The sequence below is a fragment of the Poecilia mexicana genome, unplaced genomic scaffold (genome assembly GCF_051168715.1).
Source record: "Poecilia mexicana isolate PSO_F unplaced genomic scaffold, ASM5116871v1 scaffold_1, whole genome shotgun sequence".
Classification (NCBI taxonomy): Eukaryota; Metazoa; Chordata; class Actinopteri; order Cyprinodontiformes; family Poeciliidae; genus Poecilia; species Poecilia mexicana.
The window spans coordinates 12,794,269-12,817,087 of record NW_028263370.1 but is presented as its reverse complement, the minus strand read 5'-3'; the positions used below and the strand labels follow the sequence as shown (position 1 = coordinate 12,817,087).

At 39.2% G+C, this 22,819-nt stretch overlaps 1 protein-coding gene across 1 annotated transcript in view; it reads left to right on the top strand.

Annotated features, from left to right (window-relative positions):
• The first annotated feature begins 18,890 nt into the window (after positions 1-18,890).
• pcdh7a (protocadherin 7a) overlaps positions 18,891-22,819 on the top strand; it is a 60,344-nt gene continuing 56,415 nt past the window's right edge. The window contains exons 1-2 of the mRNA XM_088004804.1: positions 18,891-20,078; positions 20,249-22,162. Of these exons, the coding sequence (XP_087860930.1) occupies positions 20,766-22,162 (1,397 nt within the window). The 5' untranslated portion in view covers positions 18,891-20,078; positions 20,249-20,765. The remainder of the gene's footprint in view (positions 20,079-20,248; positions 22,163-22,819) is intronic.

Genomic DNA, 22,819 nt, shown 5'->3' with positions numbered 1-22,819 from the left:
TACTTACTTCTAGTCAGAATAAATATGCTAGTTAGATTTAAAGATTACAATGAACCTAAATTTGCTCAAGTTATGAATAATCTTGAGCTTAAATCTTTAACCCATATTTATTGAAATAAAGAGAATGGTGGCCTAGGAACAACAGGCAGCCGGAAAAAGTAATTCCTTGTACTAGTCATATTGCTTTGGAAGTTCCATATAGCTATTGGAAAACTGCCATAACACTGCTATAATTAACCTATTTATTGTCCCCCTAAACATGCTAATGTGTTCTGCCAGCTTTGGCCAAAGATCCACATGGAGCTCCACTGCCACAGGAGTATGATAAAGCTGAATAGATAATAGCATCAAGTAATATGCTGTATGGCATCCACCTACAGTTATGCTCTCAGGGTTTGATCCAACTTCATGATATGTGGTTTTAAAGATAATGGAGTTTTATTCAGAGACCGTAAGTGATAAATCTTCTTCTTTTATTGTAAGTAGTCTAGTAGCGTTCGACATTCTGCAATAATTCTGAAGTAAAATAAAAATCAGTAGAGTTTTTCTGAACAAACCAATAGCAATTTCTGTGCCCATTTATTTGCACAGAACATTTTTTAATTAATTACACTCTTTTACATTTGGAACATATGCATTCATTTGACTATACATGTTGAGAAGATAACCCTGAAACTTTTCTAAGGAGTTGTATAACCCCTCAATTATTTCCCATTTTAAGTTCCAAGAAGCAGTTCTTCTGAGCTTACTTTGAAAGTAGTTAATCTCTTGAGTATTCTGAGCTTGTTTTTGCTTCCTTTTTGCTGCCTTGGTGTAACTTCTACTCTTTACACTTCACCTTTGTTCAATCACATGTCACAACTTTCATCCTATCTCCGTTTTCTGTTTGCCGTTGGCCAGAACTTCAACTTTACCTCCTGTTATCAACTTGTTTTGTTCATCTATATTTCATGCCCAGTTTCCGCTTCTCACAATTCTTTGAATTTTCCTCCCAGTTATCCGAGGCTCTTTTTCCTCCACCAAGGTAAGTTTAATTACACTTGCCGGATTCTTTGCCAATGCACCTCTTGAGTCAGCATTTGGGTTCTCACCAAACACAATTAGTGAAGGAGAAATTTGTGTGCGCATTTGCATGTGCATCTCACTGCTAGCACGTCAGGCATGAGTGATGAAGGGAGACTGCATGAGGAAATATCAATATAGCTGCACTTTATATGTTACATAAAATATTGCAATTTGGTCAAAATTGAGTGTGTGTGTCTCTGCACACACCTGAGCTTTCAAATGTCTGACAGAGGGAGGAGAGCAATTATCTCTTTTTTGATTCATGACAGTACTAAACTGTATTTTTTTTTTTTTTTTTTGCAATATGACTGTCACAAATCCATTAAGTTGCATCACAATTCCAATATACCTGCTTTGCAGAGACGAAGCAGTATGTTTTGGAATTACTTAATGACATATGGAGTTAAAGGAAAGTTAATCAAAATCCAAGTCATATATCCTTATTATGATTATAGGAGTATGGAGCAATTTTTTTTTCCATTTGATGATTAAATTGCTCTGTCCCTGAGCAATAAAAACAAATACAATTTTCCATTATATTAGGTTAACTTATTTTTTTCTGTCTAAATAAATATAGAAGGGGGATAATAAAAGAGGTGCATTGTCTTTTGTAGGTCCTTTGTATAAAGAAACTGTCATGAAAGGGTAAATTGCACAACCCAAAATAGAAGGAGTAGGGAGCGGTCAGGCAGAGAAAAATTAAATGGCTTACTAAAAATTAAAGTCCAAGGGTGAATCCAAAACAATACAGCATAAGGGAAACATACTGGTAGTATAATAAGAGGATTTGACAAAGTTTGACTAAGAGATATTTATGCTGGAGAGTTGACTGCTGAACAAGGAGCAAGTGGTTGATTAGAAGTTGAACTGCGTACTTTATTCATTTTAGGGAAACATTACAATTGCAAAACGTGAATACTGTAGAGTTGGTGAGACAATGGAGCCTATTACACCAGAAGAAAGACAACTGTTTATTCAAAACTTAGACAGAATTAGAGTGAATCTAGATTTAGTTAATTAACTTCAAAATAACTCAAGAAGTAAAAGTTACCAGGTAATATTTACTTATCTCAATTTAACAAATTTGTTTAATAGAAAATAATGCCTAATTGACATTCTGGTCCACAATCCATACCAACTGGTGGCACTAATGCACCAATTTATTATTTGTCAACCATCAGTAAACATGAGGAAGAGGAAGTAGAAAGAAAAATGGGAGATCCTGATAGAATATGGGAAACAGGGACACAGAAAAGTAAACGAATCAGAGACGCAGCCCAAAAGGAGAAGTGGTCAAGACCCGTTTTACCTTGTCCCTCTTTAAAAAGAGATTGTAGATTTCAAAAAGATTTTAATCCGTTCAGAAGGTCATTATTAAGATTAAAGCCAAAGGGTTTGGATGGAACACAGGAGCAACAGGGAAATAAGTAAATAGAATGTAAATAGATTGTTTTCTGTATGTCTTGTCTGACTAGATTATCCCACAAAAAAAAAAAACTTGAATAAAGATACATTTTAAAGAAAAAAATCAACTAAAATAGTGAGTAGTATGCTGAACATCAATAATAAAATAATCAAAATACAAACACAGTTGAAAATCACTTTCTAATTTGCCCTGAGGTTTAGATGTGTGCATGTTTGGTTGTCTGTCCTGTGCGTCTCTGTGAGACTGTCGTATAATGAACATTCAGCTTGTCCAGGGTCTACCCGACTGTTCGCCCAGTAGAGAAAAGCACTGTTACCTCCCAATAACTGAGCAAAGAGAGTCAAATAATATGTTCTGACTTTATTTGTTGTAACATAGCAGGAGCAGTTGAGAGACTAGGAGAACAAATATTAATGAGTAACAGTGAATGCAAACACAGACTATTTAGTCCTGCCTTTTACATTTTCAATATCTCCAACCCACTGAGTAGATTTCCTGGGCATGAGGTGTGCTTGCAGATTATATAACATTTAAATATCCCCACCTATTATTGTGCTGGCAAGCGTTTAGTGGCCACTCGAAACACAATAGACCCTCTCCAAAGCTGAGGTCTGGTCTTTGTTTGAAGGGATTCTAACTGAAATGATCTGGATGTATCTCAGCAACCCCTGTAATAAGAGCTGGTCAGATTTTTTAACTGCAAATCAAGAGAGCCTCACTGCTGCCTTCATTATCTAGCTTAGCATGGGAAATGTTGGACCACACTCTCATGAAAGTTAAGGGGGTGAGTAAACCCCCCTTGTGTTTGCAACACTCAGTGACTCTTGGTTATTTCTATGCCACAAAGCAGATGCAATTTGTGTCTATCAGTTTAAGAACAAAGCTTGGGATGACATTATCCAGAAGTATTTTTTTGTGTGTGCTATATTTAATTTTTACTAATGTTTTTCACATTGTTAGGGCTGCGTTTGGTGTTTTGATTAACACTTCTCACTCTGGTTAACATCAATTTGGTTGTGCTTAGTTTTCCACATTGTGCTTTTGCATTTTATTTTATTTTATTTATTGTTTTTGTGAAATACATGCAAGAAGAGCTGTAATGTGTGGACTACTTGAAAATAATCTTACTCATTCGATTTACACATGCAGTAAAAACCTATGGACTGAAAAACGGCCTGCTTATATTTTGCCACGACTGTATAATAAACTTTGTGTTGATTGAATATTTTCAGGACATTTGGCAATGATTTGATTTGAAAATATGTCGACGGAAAAATATGACTGATCACAGATATTTGATAGTTCTTTCTAACTGTGCTAACCTCAAGACAGATAAGTCTCTAGGTCCAATGCTATTCACATTTCAAGGATTTGAAAGATTTAAAAAAATCAGCTGAACATCCTCAAAAAAGGATTTGTATACACAACATATATATATATGTTCTGTATACACATATACACATATAAAATTACTGTCCAGCCTACTGCTACTCATCCACCTTCGCTTCACTGACTCCCTGATTTGTTGCTGTCCTGCAGCCTTTCACTTGGATTCTGTTCTGTTCGTTGGCCGTGTCTATCAGCTCAGCTCACTGGTAGTTCTCCTGTGTGGTTTCATTCGCTTGTTCTATATCAGAATCATCCTGAAACAGTCGTCTGACTCTCCTCCAAGTTCTCTGGGTGATCTTTCTGACCGACAATCCTCTTGGCAGACCTCCAGAGCTGGACAGCTTGTTTGCCTTACCACTGAATCTTTCTACAATAGCTGTCCATTGTCCACTGTTTTCTTTGTGCTGACCTATCTACCTCAGGCTGTACCCTGTCTCAAATGCACTAGTTGCCCAGTCGCTTAGGATTGCTGACTCTACCACTGACAAAGTTTCTTGCTTGACCTTTGCTTATTCTGACTGCTCCTTTTTTAACACATTATCCTAACATAAAATTTAATAACTACTTGTGTATTAAGTACACAAGTAGTTATTGACCTTACTAATGTGTCTGGCATTTTTCATGTATACTTAATGTCCTGAGAAACATTATTTTATTAAGAAAACACATTTTTGCAAGTTTAAAACCTGTTCTTAATGTTGAGATTGAGAAAGAGAAAATCTCTACAGTATCAGGTGGCAAAATGAATGAAAATGAGTAGTTGCAACCCGATTACTCCCTTTGAGGTTGATATGATGACTTTACAGAGTAATGAAACACTCAGTTTTGACAAAGCAATTTGCAAAATGATAACTGTGCTAATTTAAATGTCAGCAATATCTATAAAATCTCAAAGACTCAATAAGTAATTAAGCTCCCACCTTCACAGCCCTTAATAATTAATGCCAATAATACCTAATATCCAGTCACTCTGCTTTTATTGAGTTTCTATAAGTCCAGTCTGTTACTAAATGTTAAATGAATACCTATTGAACAAAGTGGAACAACTCTTGACCCTTGAATAACTGACAGATTTTTACAATCAACTATGCTGGGATAAAGCATCTGCCTCATTACATATTTTTTCTGGTTTTTGTTCAAAGGTAAATGTTAGATGTGTTTCCAAAAATAGTATCAGATTTAACCTGGGTAGAAAAAAATTGTGCTGTTTTCAAACAATGTTTTCAATTATTAGTTGTTTATGCTATCCAAAAATCAGCCTGGGCCAATGTGAAAAAGTAAATACCTAGAATTTACTTTTTCTTAGAATTAAGAAATCAGTCAACAAACCGATTGACCACACAAATTAGCCCAAAAGATCTTGCAGAGGAAGTTCAAGAGGCGATGAAAAAATAAATGTGATATCCAGGAGTTTAGAAATGGTTGCAAATCCAATTCTATAGCCGAGGTATTGTCCAATGAGTTCCTCAAATCACAATGAGATCCATTATCTACAGTTGGAGAACACATGCAACAGAAATGATTTTCAGGAGTAACCAAACAACAATTCCCAGTGAACATTAATGGCTAGACCAGAAGGTTGCAAAAAAAAAAATCCAGAACAAGATCTACAGTACTGCTGGTTTCACAGTTAAAGTTATGTGATTTACCACAGAGAAAAAGACTGTGCCTTATTGGGCTTGACAAGACAAGAGTGGACTTTTTTGGAGGGTGTTATGATACATGTAGCACGAAACTCAAACAGCATTTTAGAAATAGGAAAATATTTCTAAAATGCCCCATCCAAGGGGGCTGCACCTGCTGTCGTTCCCCCAGGCCATTCACACACCTCCAGTCATCATACAACCAGGTCAGATGCTGGGATGGGAGCAAAAAAAAAAAGTTCACACAGAGCCTTAAATCAGCCCAGCTCCTTCATCCCACTGTGTTTTCATGTGTATTTATGAAAACATGAAGTTCAGATGTGTGTGTCTAAGGCAGGGGTGTCCAAAGTCGGTCCTCGAGGGCCGGCATCCTGCATGTTTTAGTTCTCTCCCTGGTTTTAGACACCTGCATCAAATGATGGCTCATTAGAGGCCTAAGCAGAACACTGACTTGCTGAGGAGGTTGTTACTATCACTAGGGAGAGAATTAAAACATGCAAGGTGCCGGCACTCTAGGACCGACTTTGGACACCCCTGGTCTAAGGTGTGCTAACCTCGGTGTTGTGCCTGGGCTGTGAGAGACTCTACTGCTTGCTGACAGTAGCATCTCCATCCTAAACCCCTCAATAAGGCCCAGTACAGGACTGGACACAGGAGCAGGCAGGGGCAGAACTTGCCTTGTTCTCCACCCATGCCTGCAAGTCTCCATCATCCAACGCCCCTGAAGTGTGTGGTGTTGAATATGTCAGGGAGGAGGGGCTGGGCACCAAGCCCCCCAGTACAAGTCTGTTTGGAGAACAGCTCCCCAATAGGAAAAAATAAGAAGGTATAAAGAGAGGCCCAAATTCTGTCCCAGGGAGACGATGTTGTGTGATGGCAAATAGGCTGTTTATGCCCTAAGCCATCTGATATGGCTGACTTTAACCAGTTCTGCGAAGAACAGTGAACCAGCAATACTCATTAGTAATATAGATGGCTTCATGTTAGTTTTTCCAAATGCTCGTTGGCAAATATGGCTGCCAAGAGTAGCATAGCCAGTTTTTCGAATTTGGGGGACATTATGTTGTCACATTGGGCCAAGACTGTCTGAAAATCTGAAACATAAAGTGTGATTAGAAAAAAGCAAAAACAGAATAAATTTATAGGGAGGGAAAAAGCCTTATTCATACCACCATAAACACCAATTCTTTGGTAAAAATCCAATGAAATTAAATGAGGGAATGTTAGCGCATTGTAAAGATAATTCCTGAATATATTATAAAAGGGTTATTAATAGCAAGTTTATCATTTGTTTCATACTTCTTTTTAAGGTAGAAACAATATCAAGCATCTAATGGAACTGTGCTACGTTTCTCACCAATAAAATAAATAAAGTCTCCTATCAATGGGATCAGTTGGTTTCAATATTTGGGGTGCAATTTTAACTCTTATTCTGTCAAATGCATCAGAATCCTTTGTACTGTTAAAAACAAGTGGATATCACACTGCAAAGAATGGTACAGGAGATTGAGCTCTGTAGACGAAAGTTTATGAAATACTTACAAATTTTCTGGATATTGTGAAGAACCTGATTCGATTTTAAGTACTTGGAAGTTTTTTGACAGGATAACTAAGAGGTAAAAATTCAGCTCAAAATATGGTCTTGATTCTCTATGATAAAAATATGAAGAACACCTTTGGTGGCCAGACTATTAAACCAGTTACTCAAACACGTGGGTCTCTACAGCTCAGAGTCTCTTGCTGCTTACAGAGGCGAGTTACTTTGGCAACCGGTCGAAGAAGTGCACAGGGAAATGTCAAGAAAGGTGAAGGCGCTCACTAAGTGTTAGCACTACAGCTGGTGTCATCAAACTCCAGATAGGAGGCAATTTAGCTTTAGCAGGGTGGCTGTGAAACCCAACACGAAACTCACAGTGGAACTGAAGCGCAAACACACTACTAATACTGATTATAGTGGCAGCTAGTGCTAACTTCAGTCCCAATTCCTAAACCTTGTTATCTGGGCCTGTTAAAAGCTTTCCTTTGTTGTGGGAAAGCAGGGAACACACAAGCCTGTACTTCTCAACACATTGCTTCAAATCTTTGTTCTTTCACTGCCCAAGCCAATTCAGGGCTTGCCATTGACTTTGAAGTGACTAATCGGGGTCGCAGTGTCATTAAAACACAACAGTAGAATGCCAAACTCTATTACAGTCTTTATAAGAAGGAAGAAATTGCAAGACTGGTTTCACTACATGAACAGTGCTGGTCAGAATTTTACACACACTTATCGGCATGAATAATATTAATTGTGGGTTTTCAGTAATGAACAGATCAGCCCCCCAAAAAAATGATTTATACCTCTTGCACATTATATTTAAAGTTATTTTCTTTCAACCTAAAAGCTGCTTCTGTCAGGATGTGAGGCAGGCATCTTTCAAAGATAATTAAAAATGAAACACAAGGATCCATTTTCAATGAATTCAGTTGGTGCTTTTTTGTATTTAATTAAAAATGGCATGTCAAAATTTGTTTATACCCTTTTCAATATTCAATAAAAATGATTTACTGGCATTGCAGCAATGAATACCTTCAAACCAGTTACTAACTGGTTTTTCACATCATTCCACTAATATTTCGAAAATGTATCTAGAGCTCCATGTCTTTTATGGTTGCCATTAAAGACATGGCCATTACCTTAATTTGTAGCTCCTACCATAGAGGCTTTGTTCAAGTTGAGTCTCTAATAGGGAAACTCTACAACCGCATAGCAGACTAAACTTGAAACATTCACCCTTGTTTCGTCATTATTCAGGTAGATGCCAGCAGATTTTTTTCAAAAATATCTCTATTCATTTTTTCATTTATCTTCCCTTCAATTATATGAAGTTTGCCAGTACCACATGCAGAAAAACAGCACCACACCATGATGTTCCCACCTCCAAACATTAGACAGTATGATGTTTAGGGGTGATGTGCAGTAAATCTTGTCCTCCAAACATGTGTGTGTTGTGGCATCCAAGCATTTGTAGACTCTGCTTTTGTGTTCAGTCATCAGTCATGTTATCGCTGGTGTGACAAGTTTAAAAACTGGAATTCAAATATAAATACAAATAATGTGTGAAATTTATTATAATGTATTATAATGAGTTGAGATGCATGGTCGGATATTGGTTAAAAAAACTGCATGTTTAGGATACAGTGCAAAACCAGTTTTTCATATAAACTACAGAGATCAATGCGGTAAGTCAGAATGCTTAGCAGGGCTGGTGCTTGAGTCCTGCGTCAGCGCTAAAGGTTTTGGTTTATCGGTTCCATCACTGCGCCAAAGAGGATGAAGGTCACGCAGGATTGATTCAGTCCTTGTACTCATGCCTCTCTCATGAGTAGCCATTGAGTAACTCCAAAGAATATGGACTCAGTGCTCATTGTTGTGAGAGGTTGCCATCTTGACTGGCTTATGGCCCATTTAGTTTTACCAATCTGCTGCCTCTCATGGCCATCATAAAGATGAGTGCGTTGGTTACTGAATGCCCCATATCAGGGTATTGTACACAGTGAAGGACATGGCTCCTTTCTGACTGCAGAGGATTACAAGCTTACAAACAGGTGAAGTCAAATGCTTTGTCAAAGTGTTTGAACGTGAAGCCATTACAGTCATCATCTGACTTTTTAAAATTTGGCTAAAATGTCTCAGCTAAAAAAAAAAAAATGTTTTTCTAATGGCAATAGGTCTCCTGTTGAAAAGCATAAAATCAAGCTATTTTTAAAATATTTTCATTTGGCTTATGGCAATTAATTTTTTACGTTGCATGCCTGTCCACTACTTTTCCCTCTGCAAAATGCCTTAATTTACTGTTTTCTTACATGTATGCCTCATTATTGAAATAAATGTGTGTCACTCTTGTTGGGTAAATGTGATGGGTTAATTTAAGATAGAAGAAGTTTTATAGTATAGCAGTTCTTTTTTAATGTGAAAATACAGTTTTATAATCTCCAAAATAAAATTAAAATAAATATTTAAGTATAAATAAAATATTCATGTCAATATTTTTCACAAAATTAGCTGGAAAACACTGACTCATTTCTAATGCAGAAATATCAATTAAATGGCATTTCTACATCAACTTTTGGGAATCAGACTTTCTTTTCACATTTCGATTGTATTTTTTTTTCTTCAAAATGACACTGGAGGGAAAGACATTCATATATAAAAAAATGTGGAGTCTAGTAAACATGTTAGCATTTGAAAAGTTAAGCCCCCAGAATATAATTAATTTTTGACAGGAGTATTTCAAAAAAAAAAATGGAGCAGCAGCTCTATAGACAGACTGGTAAAGTGTCTGCAGGGATGCAAGTACTGCACCAGTCTGTTGTGCTGAAATGTTGAGCTCTCGATTTACGATATGTTTCCTCCTCTCATCCATGGTCACAACCTCAGGGTGGTGACCGAAAGAATGAGATTCAAAATGAATTTCCTCTGCATGACGTCTGAGCTCTTCCTTAACAGTAGGATGAGATTTGATCAAGGGATGGATGGATGGATGGATGGATGGATGGATGGATGGATGGATGGATGGATGGATGGATGGATGGATGGATGGATGGATGTTTTCAGGGTGGAATAGTTTTAAAAGACCAACAAAAAAGAAAAAAAATGCACATGCATATGTGTGTTAGGCTTTAGGAAGCCAACATTTTTTCTCCCAAGTAATAAATGGTTTAGAATTTGAAATGCCCTCTTAGAGCTAATTAAGTGTAATATGCTGAGAATTAATTCTGTTATATATATTTAATTGTTAGCAAAACTTTAATTAGACATCATGAGGTTGCTAGTAGCAGAAAATCCTGACTGAGACCGTTCTGTCTCTCAGGAGTTTGCATGATTTTTTTGAGTTTGCATGTTTTTTGTTTTTTTTTTATTTGCATGGGGGGGGGGGGTTGTAGCATTTTTGGTTTTGCTCCGCTTGCTTTAGCTTTTTATTTACTCATAGATTGATGTTTTCAAATATTTTATCTATGTTAATTGAGTATTTCTGACTTAAGATTAATAAAACACATTATTTAAGTTTGGAATGTTACATCAGACCAATAAACATTTTATTTCTAAAGCACAAATGTTGGCTCAATGAAAAGAATATTTAACATTTGCTTGAAGGTTTTCAAAAGGTTCTTTTAGTCTAACAAAAAAGCCTAATCAGAATATATGTTCTCAGTATCTCTTGAGAATTTGGAAGTGCTTGATAAATCAAATTAATTTCCTTATGGGTCACTGTTTTCCACAATGCTTTAAGAGGATTCCCTCAATAATGATAAAATAAAGTGTATGTTCAAAACAACCAGTATTTGTTATCTCTATGTTATGCATTACTTCTTTTTTTGCGATTCGTACATTACCGTGACAAAATGGCATCCCCATATGTTTAGCTTTTCATTTGGTTGGAAGCATATAGTCGGTAGAATTATAGTTACAAAAGCAGCGAAGGCCAATTTTGATTATTTTTCTGTGATCAAAAGGCTAAACAGTGACACCGGGCAAACCTCCGAACACCAAATGTCATTAGTAAAGCCAATAGCACTCACATCAAATAACATACCCTGCAGGTAATGCCTATAACCACCACAGAGATGGGTTGATCATCTATCAGTCCATCCATTGTTTAAATGGACTCGTTCGTTCAGGGTCACTGGTGGGCTGGGACCTGTCTCCTGCAGTCACTGGACAAAAGATAGACTTTTGACAGGTTGCTTGTCTATGACAGGGCAACACAGAGACAGACAGGATAAACAGGCCCCATCACCCCCTCTCTGAGGGAGAGGTGATTTAGAGAGAATAATTAACCTAATGTGCATGGGTTTGGACTATGGGCGGTACCAAAAATGCCATGTATGAATAACCCCCAGGCCAGGATTTGAGGTCAAGGCTGTTTTGCTGCTAGGAAAAAGTGCAAACAACTGCACCACCATGCTGGATTTATCACCCAGAGATCGCCCATTTGCAATCCTTTTTGTCCAGCCATTGTGTCCCTTGGAAATTAGTTTCTTCTCTTAACAATTTCCTTTGCAGTGTGACGTTTCATCTTAGTTCAGAGTCAGCTGGGTCATTATTTGACCGCGATACTTTCACTTCTGCCTTGAAAATTGTTTTTTTGTTGTTGTTTTTTTTTTGGCCATGATACTTCTGTCTCATGTCTTGATTTAATCTGCCCAAATTAATCCTTCTGACTAGGTCTGACTTTGCAAGAAGTGATTTATGTTTATGTGGCTCCTCTGGTAGTGCATCCCCTCCACAGAGGTTAAAAACTCCACTACAGCAATGCCTACTCAGGCTAGCTACTTTCTGCAACCCTCTATCTTGCTATGTGTTCAGTGTTTGCCACAGTGTTCTCATTTTCATTTTCTCTTATTAAAGAGCTGTGTTATATTTTCTTTGGCAAAAGCCCAATGTCTTTTTATTCATATGGTTTATTGAGTAACTTTACATAGTGAACCCATGTCTTTTGTATACCCAAAGCAGTTATTCCTTTAGTGTTTTTTTTTCTCTTTTTTTCCCATTCTATCAAAAAACACATTCTTCACCTGGGCTGTGTTCAAAAGAGTATTCCTGAACTTTCCATTTCAGCTGTGGTTGGCAGTAAAAAAGGTCACCACCACCCAACACATCAAAGCCTGGTAAGCAATAAAAAAAAAATGTGCAAAGCTTCTGTTACACACAAACCTCATTCCCCCTTTTCAGGGGAACCTACAACTGTGTGATGTTCCAATTTACCTCTTCATACAACTCCCTATAACATACGAGATGATGCTTGTAACATGCAAACTTCAAAGTAAAGAATCTATTAAAGGATTCTTCCGAGTTAAAGTGTAACTAATCCTAGATCAGCTGTTTTTGCTGACAAAGTGTCTAAATAGGTTATTTAGGGTTCTATCTTTATGTTTCACGCAGGGCTGTGACGTGAACATCACAGCCCTGCGTTGGAGTATAATACTATCTCACTCAGACACATGCCCCAAGTCAGGAGTTGAAATAACGGGTGTGGACGTGGCGAACATTGATCAATAGAGCTGCTCAGCTTGGCAAATGTGTGATTTATTTCCATTGTGGACACTGAATAAAATAGGTCTCCTGCTTTGACTACTGGCATTGGTGTAATGTAGGACGGACGACTGTGTCAGACTGAGTGCAGTGCTTAGGAAGCGGGTGAGGTTCAGGGCAGCGCTCACTGCTTGCTCAAAACAGAGAAAGTTTGCAGTGGGGCTGCTGGCGGTACTGTCATAAAAATCTCCAAAAACAACTTTGTCACTCGGTTTTTTTTGTTTGTTTGTTTTGTTTTTAATAAAAGTCACTAGAAGGGTCTTAAAAGTTGCTAAATATAACTAGAGAGTGGACCATTTGGCAACAGTGCTCCTTTCGTCCTGATCACCGCCCCATATCTTCTCATTCCTACATTTCTCTGAGCCTCTGTGTCTGTTGGCTACGCCCACTTTGGTGGAATTTTTCAAATTTTGTCTGTGCTTTCACAGCAGGGAGAGATACACCTTAAAGTAATTTGTTCAAACATGAGAGAATAGTGAAAATATCTCAAACTATGAGAAGTAAAGAACTGTCCTGTAGCATTATTTGCTATGTTCATCCAAACAAAACGTCTTGGCCCTTCTTTTTTGGAAGGTGGATAGCAAACAAACCTTAGTGTGACACAGCCAAAACCCCGATCAATCATTGCCCAACCAAAATGCATTAATCAAGAATTTGCATAGCAGGGGAAGTGTACCTACACTGCACCTAACTATCAAAATGAGTCAACAAAACACTGTTATAGCACTTATAGTGCCATTCTGCCAGTTAAAAGTCCCCTAAAAGCTGATATTTGTTCCTTATCTAGATCTTTGTTGTTTTTGTTGACCAAAAAAACATTTTTGTTTTTAAGGATGGCAGCAATTCATCCTGTGACTGGTGGGGTCACCGTTTCGAACCCTGATTCAATTTTCTGGTTGTGGTGATTGAAGCACTCTGTCCCAAGGCACCCATGGCTACAATGTAGCTTACCACCGTGTGCATATAAATGGGTGAATGGCTGGTTGTAGTGTACGGCACTATAGTGCAGGGCATTTGCCATTCAAATTGTTTGGAGCGTATTTGCTCCTTTTTCCTCATTAAATGAATGGGAAACTAACAATATGCTAATCTAGCTTTCCGTATATCTTGAGCCGTCAGCAGATTACCCTGCAGGGTAGTCAGTGTCGTCTGCCAGCTTACTACCCAGATTAACCCCACTCTGTTTACTCTGTCTGCACCAGCTGCCTCACTGCTAATCTATCACCATTCTGATACTGCTGTTGCACTCACTGTTTGCCTTTTCTCATGGCTTACCCTGTATTTTCATGCCATTCATTATATCTAAAAATTCAACCTCACATGGATTGGGTTCTCTTATGTTCTATGTAGAACATGCCATCTGTCTGGCTTTGCCTTTTCAAAACAGAAATCTGCGCCTTGGTGGATTTTTGCAAAACCTCTTGAGTATTCATGGACAGTTCATGGTCAGATTACATGGTAGGACGCTTTGACAGTCTAACAGAGAGACTTGAAGAATTATTTGTGTTTTATTATTATTTTATTTGGGTTTTATGTGACCAACACAGCTTGGTGCCTAATTGATAAATGAAGGACAAGCTATGCATGATTTTCAAATTTGTCCAAAAAAAAATATAAAAAATTCTAAAATGTGTGAAGTCAATTTGTATTCTGTCCCATACTTTGAACTAAATAAAATCAAGAGCAACAATTTGTTTCTGTATAACTTTGGTCAAGCATATTAGATATTTTTCCACAATCTTCTCGCAATATTGTGAGATCCATTCATGCTGATAGAACCACTACTTTGCTTCCACACACATCTTTCAACCTTGTTCACAAATCAGTTGTGGAATTTAGATTAGGGCTTTCTGACGGGTTCTCCAAAACGTGGAGTATGTTGTCCTGAAGCCTCTCTAATTTGGTCGTATTCTAAAGTCATTGTCGTTTTGGAAGACAAGATCTTGTCCAAACTGTAATTTCCTGTCTGTCTTTAGGTGTTGCTATAATTCTTCCACACAGGTTTATTTTTCTGCCATCTACTTTGAAAAACGGACCAGTTTCATCGGCAGAAAGACACATACACCATCTGATGCTGCCACTATAATACTTCTATGTTTCATGTTCTTACACTCGAAAACTTACTAAAAAAAATAATTTTCATTTAAGTGCATCTGCACATTTATTTTTCTTTTTTTATATTTTGCTTGAGTCATGTCTTCTTCCTCTCTGAGTGGCCAGTACATTTTAGTAGCAGATATATTTTATGGTGGATAATGACATTCTCATGGCCGTTTCAGCCAGCAACCTCAAAAGGTCTTTTGATGTTGTTCAGTCAGTGACCTAAACCTTTTGCACCGAAACATGATGGGACACAGAACCTTCTTGTTCTCTTCTCCTTCTTCAATGGTATTATGTGTAGATTATGTATAAGATACAGAACTTGTGAAGTTGTACATTTCTCCTGCTGATGACTTAACTTGATTCATTTAGATTTTTTTTAAAATATCACTCAATGTAGAAGAGAACTTACAGTGTTACCTTAAAATAAATCAATAGGCTTGATCCAGTCTGACTGAGCTGCGGCTTTTCTTGCACCAAAGAGAACAGATAATTAAATTTACAAAGTATAGACTAGCAGGGAATGCTTATTTATGCAACACTTTTCAGATTTTGCTGTTTTGTAAAATAAATAAATAAAACCCACGCGTCATGTGTTTTTCATTTTACAATTATGTAAAATACGTTGTTTCAGTATACCCCCGTATAATCCCCATAAAGCAAAGTGCAATCTGTGGTTGTAGCAGGACAAAATATGAATAAAATTAAATATATAAATAGTGCATTGTATTTATCATTTTCTGAATACGACAGTGCTCAAGATTACTGCTCAGACATTCAAATGTGTCAGAAATGCTCTGCAGTCAGTCTTGTCTTTCTCAACATGCACTTTACGCTGAGACCATAAAATTGACCCAACTCAAATAGATGGCAGTCAAATTTTGTCTGTGCGCTGCCCAATTTGTTTTCAGAAGGGAAAAGAATAAAATTCATTTTGAAAGAATAGTACACTTTTGCATTAAGATGGTTTGTACGTAAATTGGGGATGATCGTGATTTCTTGTGGCGTCATTACTATAAAGTTCTCAAAACTATAGGTTGATTGGTTCGTCGCTTTTTATTAAACCAGCCTTTTCATCTGTTTTTCAACAGGACAACTATGTTTGTTCAGCATTTTTTCAATTCTCTTTGTTTGCCTGTGCACATCATACCACATAAAAAGTTTGTGATCGGCTATTGTGGTAGTACAAATAGAAGATTATGCCTGTAGGCAGAATAGGAGGTCAGCACAGGCTGTCTATCTCCAAAGAACATCCTGTCTTTAACTAGAGCTCTCACGAGCATGCCGTGCGTGCACACACACAGCACACTTCATTTTTAATTCAATATGCAAATTGAAACTGCAGTTCATTTGCTGATGAAAGGGGATTCATGCTCAATTATATCTTAATGGGTTGGATATAACAGCCTGCTCAGGCCAACAGATTTTCATTAGATGATTTTTTTATTGGGTCAAATGTGTCTTAAATAACCTGAATTTACTAAAGTAAAAGTGAAATGGTCTAACCTAAACCAAAGGGCTGGCTTCCCACCTCATTTCATCACTACGTCCGTGTATCAGCTATGTTGTAAGCTGGAAATTTCACAATTGTTGCATATTTTTTATATTGCCCCAAAAATTCTGTAAGTGCAATGTTAAAATGTGCACCATTACATTTTTTGAGTCATATTTATGTTACAAAAAATAACAATTTTAGGTAGATATTCTGATTTCACACAAAGAGCAGTTTTCAAGTGATGAGTTCATTCATTAAGGGAAAAAAGCTACCCAGACCTGTAAAACTTAAATGCCCCAAACCTAATGGTTAGGGTTGGCATGGCAACAATCGTTATGTGTGTGTTTGTGAGATTATTAACAACGTGCTTTTAAAATTATTCTGGAAGAATTTTGATTCACTTTCTGTACATTTTTTTTTTTTAGTAATTCATGGTGGGGTTTTTTTTATTTTTTTTTTAAGTATGAGTGTCTGGGTTTAGGTGATGCCATAGCTTCTCCATCAGACTTTAAACCAAGACTTTGACTCAAACACTAAAATCTCTTATTTTTATTTGACCCTTTTGAAAGCGGACTTTCTGTTGTGCTTTGGATCATTGTCCTGCTGCTCAACCCAGGTGTGGTCAAACTTAAGATCAATAGCTGGACATTGTCATTCAGGGCTTTCTGGCAGAGAGCAGATGTCATGTTTCCATCAACTACAGCGACTCATTTAAGTACTGAAGTAGCAAAGCAGCCTAAACCTTCACACTACCGCCATGTTTGACTGTCAGAGTGATGTTTTTTTCTAAACTGCTGTATGAGTTTCCCCAGATTTTCCCCAAAAACTTAGTACACATAAAATGCCAACGACATACTCTGACGTTTGGTGTTGTACCACAAGAAAATCATTAAAGGATGACGTGGTATGGCTATTTTTGCAAGTCACACAAATACATTAGCTCAGGAAAACCTAGATGACTTAAGAAAGATAAGTTTTCAGCAGCACCATAACGGTGGTGATACTCTGTTTAGTTGGACAAGGTTTCTTTAAATAATTATTTTATTCCTACAAGAAAATCACTAAACTAAAATGCATTTATGAAAAAGACAAAATTGTTGCTTCTCGTTGCTTAGAATGATTGACACAACCTTTGAAAATGAAGTGTTTAAACGTTCTAATGTCAAAAGTACTAATGTGGCATAGATTTTGTGAAAAATAGCAAAAAAGACGTGAGTTAGCAACACTATATGTGAAGCATGCTAACCTTGTGGATATTTAAAGAAAATGGGAGAGGGGAACACAAGAATGTGTTGCATCCTTCAGTCCTTGTTTATTCTCCGCCAGCCACAAACTGCTCACTGATGACTGGGCGCACACTGCACTCTCTCCGTCAATACCATTATGTTGGAGGGGAACCCCCTGCTTTCAAGCTGGGCGCCTTGGTTGGCGCTTCTCACTATACGGCCTGAACAGCTTGAAAATTAGATATGCAGGATGGTAGGTGTGGGGGGAGGGAGGCTTAGCAGCGCCGGCGTGAAACACAGGTAGTGTTCAATAGCAGCAGACCGATGCTGCATTGCGCTCCTCCTGAGCAGGTCGGTCCGCCGAGGGACAACATCCACTCAGCAGTGTGTAGGAGGAGGTGGTGGATACTGCTGCTCACAAAGAAACAACAGAACAGAACGGTGTCTGAATACAAATCATTGCTGCTACATTGAAATTGTAGAAGGGTAATCTGAACCTCATAAAGGACCACAAAAATCAATCTTTTTGGTAATTTTTGTCAGCCTTGAGCTGTTTTGTTGTTTGTGCATATATTGCGTAAACGGTCCTTCATATACATCTTCCTGTTAACATAAGCTGGCTATCAACAGGAAGATGAATACAAGCACATTAAGAAGTTGAATGGAAGAAGAAAGGCTGTAAGAAAAATGTACATGAGCAAAGGGTGTTGATGGCAGTCTTGAAATGGTTGGGAAGCAAAGTAGTCCATTCAAGAAAAAAAAAAAAAAGTTGTGGACTCCAGCTGGAGTCTGGGCTTCAAGATCTCCATCAGACTCCATACTCCAGTGGAACATTCCTCACTGTTCCATTTTTTTTTTTTTTTTTTGATTTGTGGATATTGGCTCTCAGTGTGGTTCACTGAAGTCCCAAAGTCTTAGGAATGTCTTTGCAGTCCTTTGCAGACAGATATAAGTGAACCTTTTTTTCTTTACTAATCTATTCCTGAGTCTCTGTAGATGCAGTGCGCTTACATTTATTTTACCCTTCATGTGAATAAGGTTCTATTTTGACATGTTTTTTTATTCCTAAAGTTTGTAGCAACAGAACTAGAGTATGGCTATTGAAGCTAAGCAAAAAAAAAAAAGTAAAAAATTAAATGTGCTTTATTTCTATGTACATAGAAAAGACACAAGAAAAGATTTTTCCTCATCTGAAACATTTCAACATTAGAAAAAAGGGTTGCCAGAGGGGATTTATAAAGGAGCAAGCGCACGCAACTGTGTTTCCCTTGATCTCCACGTTTCTGATCAGGAAAAGAAAACAAACAAAAACAAAACAAGTATAGCTCTATAAAGCCTATATAACATGGTGGTGCATTTAAAAACACCAGGAGGATATGCGGTGTTCATGTGGTGCATTTGAGATCTTTTAATCTACTTCATGTTGCAAGACAGGTTCTGTTTAAGTGATATTTTTGACTGTGTGCATCTAGTACTAATCAGACCTGGGAATATTTAGTGATGCTCAACTTCAAAAGTCATTATGATTAAAGAGGGTAGATCGGGGAAGGGGTGACCACTTTATTAATTTGCACAACTTTTATTTGTAGCATTTAAAAGTGGAGACAAGCTATATTTTTCAGTCTATTGTAAAAAAACATTATTATTGTAATCATTTTTATTATTCAGATTCTGTTAACTCTATGTACATAAATCACTTTATTGTGGCTTTTGGTTGGGCGGCACCCTCAAGAGTTTCAGTGAGACCCATTTGACCAGCCCTTCTTAAACTTTCTAGAAGCGCCCCTGTTTAGAAGAAGCAACGGAGCTTTTCTGCACTTGCCCCGGCGAAAAAAGAGCTTCACCAGCAGAAATCCTGCCTGAATCCTGCATGCACTGACTCGTCTTAGAGCCAGATCACTCCTTTTTTCTCCCCCGTCGCTCTTTGTCCCCGTGTATGAATATGTGAATAAAGATATTTCCCCACCAGGAGCTGTCAGCGGCCGGGACAGCAAGCCATTTAATCTTCCTATGACAGGAGAGAGGGGCTGAGGTCTGTCCCCGGTAACCGACACACACACACGCACACACACGAACCCATGCACACAGAATGAGAGAGGGGGAGAGAGAGAAAGAGAGAGAGAGAGAGAGAGAGAGAGCGACCCAACACCGCCTCTGCTGCCTCTCCTGTTACAGCTCGGCGATCGAGTTACGGCGAAAATGTTGCAGTAGCGCAGAAGAGAGAGAGAGAGAGAGTGTGTGTAAGAGAGAGAGAGAGAGAGAGAGAGAGAGACTGCAGCATCACCGGAGACCGGAGGCAGCAGCAGTCCCGAGCAGTGCAGGTGAGAGGGAGGGGAAAAAAAGAGCTGGAGGAGGAGGAGTGAGCGAGTGAGAGAATGCGGGACTCTTGGAAGAAATACGCATCTGCTCTCGGTCCACCACCGCTGCATGTTTGCTTCCATCTACCCATCCATCCCTAGAACGGAATACTCTAATCTATGCCGAGTAACGGGGCAATCCCACCAAAATAGGGGGACACAACAGTTTTTCTTTTTCTTTTATTTTGGTGGGGGAAAGCGATTTGAAGAAACTCGCTCTCGTCCTCTTCTTCTAACTTGCGTAAAGGAATCTGAGTGCTTGGCACGTTGCTCCACTGCGGGAAACGCGGAGGGTTCAGAAGGTAAGAGAGAGAGAGAAAAAAAAGACTCAGCAGAAGCATCTTTTTTTTCGCAAGCAAAGCTTTGTGATAATTTTTGAACGTCTGTTTTCACCCCGAACTGATTGGTGTTTCTTTTATAAAAAACAAAAAAACAAAAACATTTCTTCTTTTTTCTCTCTTCTTTTGTGTAGTGGTGCTGCATTGCAGTTTCTATCTGAAAAGCCTCTGTCCCGAGTGTGACTGGAATCAAAAGAACTTCCAAATGGGCATTATAAATTGATAAGAGCCTCTTCAGGATAGCTCCCATGGCTTAAAGGAGAATGTAAAGAGTGAAGCGGATTTAATCACAGGTTCATTAATAGAAAGCATGATGGACTTTTTTTTTTCTTTCTTTTTTTTTTTTTACATCCTTACGGCTTGAAGAAGGAAGTAAGAATGCAGAAATGTTTTTATAGAAGTTGAAAACCCACTACTGAGTGTAGGAGGAGAGAATAAAAAAAAAGAAAAGGAAGAAAGGATCTGCTGAAGTGAACTACACTGAAGCTTTTTCCCGGACCCCAGGCGGCAGTCCGCAGAGAGCGATAGAGAAGGTAAGAAAGGATAAATCAGACACCCACGCTGTGAAGCTGCACCAGACCACAAAACACCAATAAACTAAGAGAGGAGCCCACAGCTGGGGAGTGAGGAGGAAGGAAGCAAAAAGGAGCCATGCCGAGCCTTGGTGCAGTGCACTCTGTGGTGTTGCTGCTGCAGCTGCTGACTCAGCTACCGGCTGCCGACTCAGCTCTCCGGTACCGGGTGGCGGAGGAGGGCCCGCCGGATGTGAGGATAGGCAGCGTGGCCGCCGACCTGGGTTTAACGGCGGGCACTGGCAGCGGAGACGTCACCTTTGCCCTGGAGAGTGGCGCAGAATTCTTCAAGATCGACAACGTGACAGGTGAGCTGACCACAGGCCCAAAGCGCATAGACCGAGAGAAGCTCCCACAGTGCCAGATGATCTTCGATGAGAATGAGTGTTTCTTGGACTTTGAGGTGTCAGTCATTGGACCGCTGCAGAGCTGGGTAGACCTCTTCGAAGGTCGAGTTGTCATCACAGACATCAATGACAACACGCCTTCCTTCCCCTCACCTGTCCTGCAGCTCTCAGTCGAGGAGAATCGCCCCATTGGGACTCTGTACCTGCTTCCCACAGCCACAGACAGGGACTTTGGGCAGAATGGCATTGACCGCTATGAACTTATCCAAGATAATGGAGCTGGGTCAAGTTCAATGAGGCGCACAGCAGGAGGAAACCCCATTACTAGAGTGGATGGACTAGACCGCAGGGGCAGAAATGGTGATAGTGGAGGAGGAGCAAGGAGCAGTGTGTTTGAGCTGCAAGTAGCAGACATACCAGATGGTGAGAAGCAGCCTCAGCTCATTGTGAAGGGCACATTGGATCGAGAGCAGAAGGACTCATATGAGCTTGTCCTCAAAGTTCGAGATGGAGGGAACCCACCACGTTCCTCCCAAGCTCTGCTCCGGGTTTCTATAACTGATGTGAATGACAACAGTCCACAATTTGAGAGGTCCACGTATGAAGCTGAGATGACTGAAAATGCTCCTCCAGGCACGCCTGTTCTCCAGGTCAGAGCCTCTGACTGGGACATTGGGGTAAACGGGCAGGTGGAGTACGTCTTTGGAGCTGCTACGGAAAATGTCAGGCGACTCCTGCGGCTGGATGAGGCAACTGGTTGGTTGAGCGTTCTTCACAGGATTGACAGGGAAGAGGTGGCCCAGCTGAAGTTCACAGTGATGGCCAGGGACCGGGGTCAGCCGCCACGGACCGATCGCACCACAGTAGTTTTGGCCGTTCGGGATGAAAATGACAATGTTCCAGTTGTGGAGATCAGAAAGATCGGACGGATCCTTGTACGGGACGGGGCTGCGCTGGTGCCAGAGAACGTTCTGGTGGACACGCCTGTCGCTCTGGTTCAGGTGTCAGATCGAGACCAGGGAGAGAACGGGGCAGTGACCTGCACTGTGGTAGGAGATGTCCCATTCACTCTGAAACCAGCAGGCGAGACACTACTCCCACCCCCACCTGCAGATGAAGCCTTTGACAGGTAAGCTAAACTAAAGGTAACCCTTCAAAGTAACACTCTGGATCAATCAAGCATAACATTATGTCCATGACGGACAACCCGACCAAACAAATTGTGATGCTCTTTATATCGTGACTCCTTTGTTGCAGTACCTACATTGCTTTATTTATCTATTTGAGCTACAGTAACTTGTGTGCTTGATCGGCCAATATTCATTTATGAGCCTTTTGCTGGTTCACAACATTGTACAATGCAGATCAAGTTGCTGATGCAGTTGTCTAGCGATCACAATTTTGCTCTAGTCAAGCTTGCAAAAATCCTTACACTTGTTCATTTTTCCTGCTTCTAACACATCTATTTTGAGAACACAAAGCTCACCCGTGGCCTAATCTATCCCAGCCACTTACAGGTGCAACAATAATGCTTTAACTTTTAGCAGAGGCTATGGCTGATCTGTGTATGTTGAATAGTTGCAAACAGATTTATAAAACCCACACTGGCTTTCAGTTATTAATTCCTTCACCGCATTTAATCAATAAGTCTGCAACTGATATTAAATCTTCTAGGAAGATGCTGAGATACCTCAGTACATGTGTCTGAAAACGTATACCTTTTGAGAGATATGAAGCTTCAAAAAAGTTCAAAATGATTGGTTTAAAATTAAGGAAGGATGTAGAA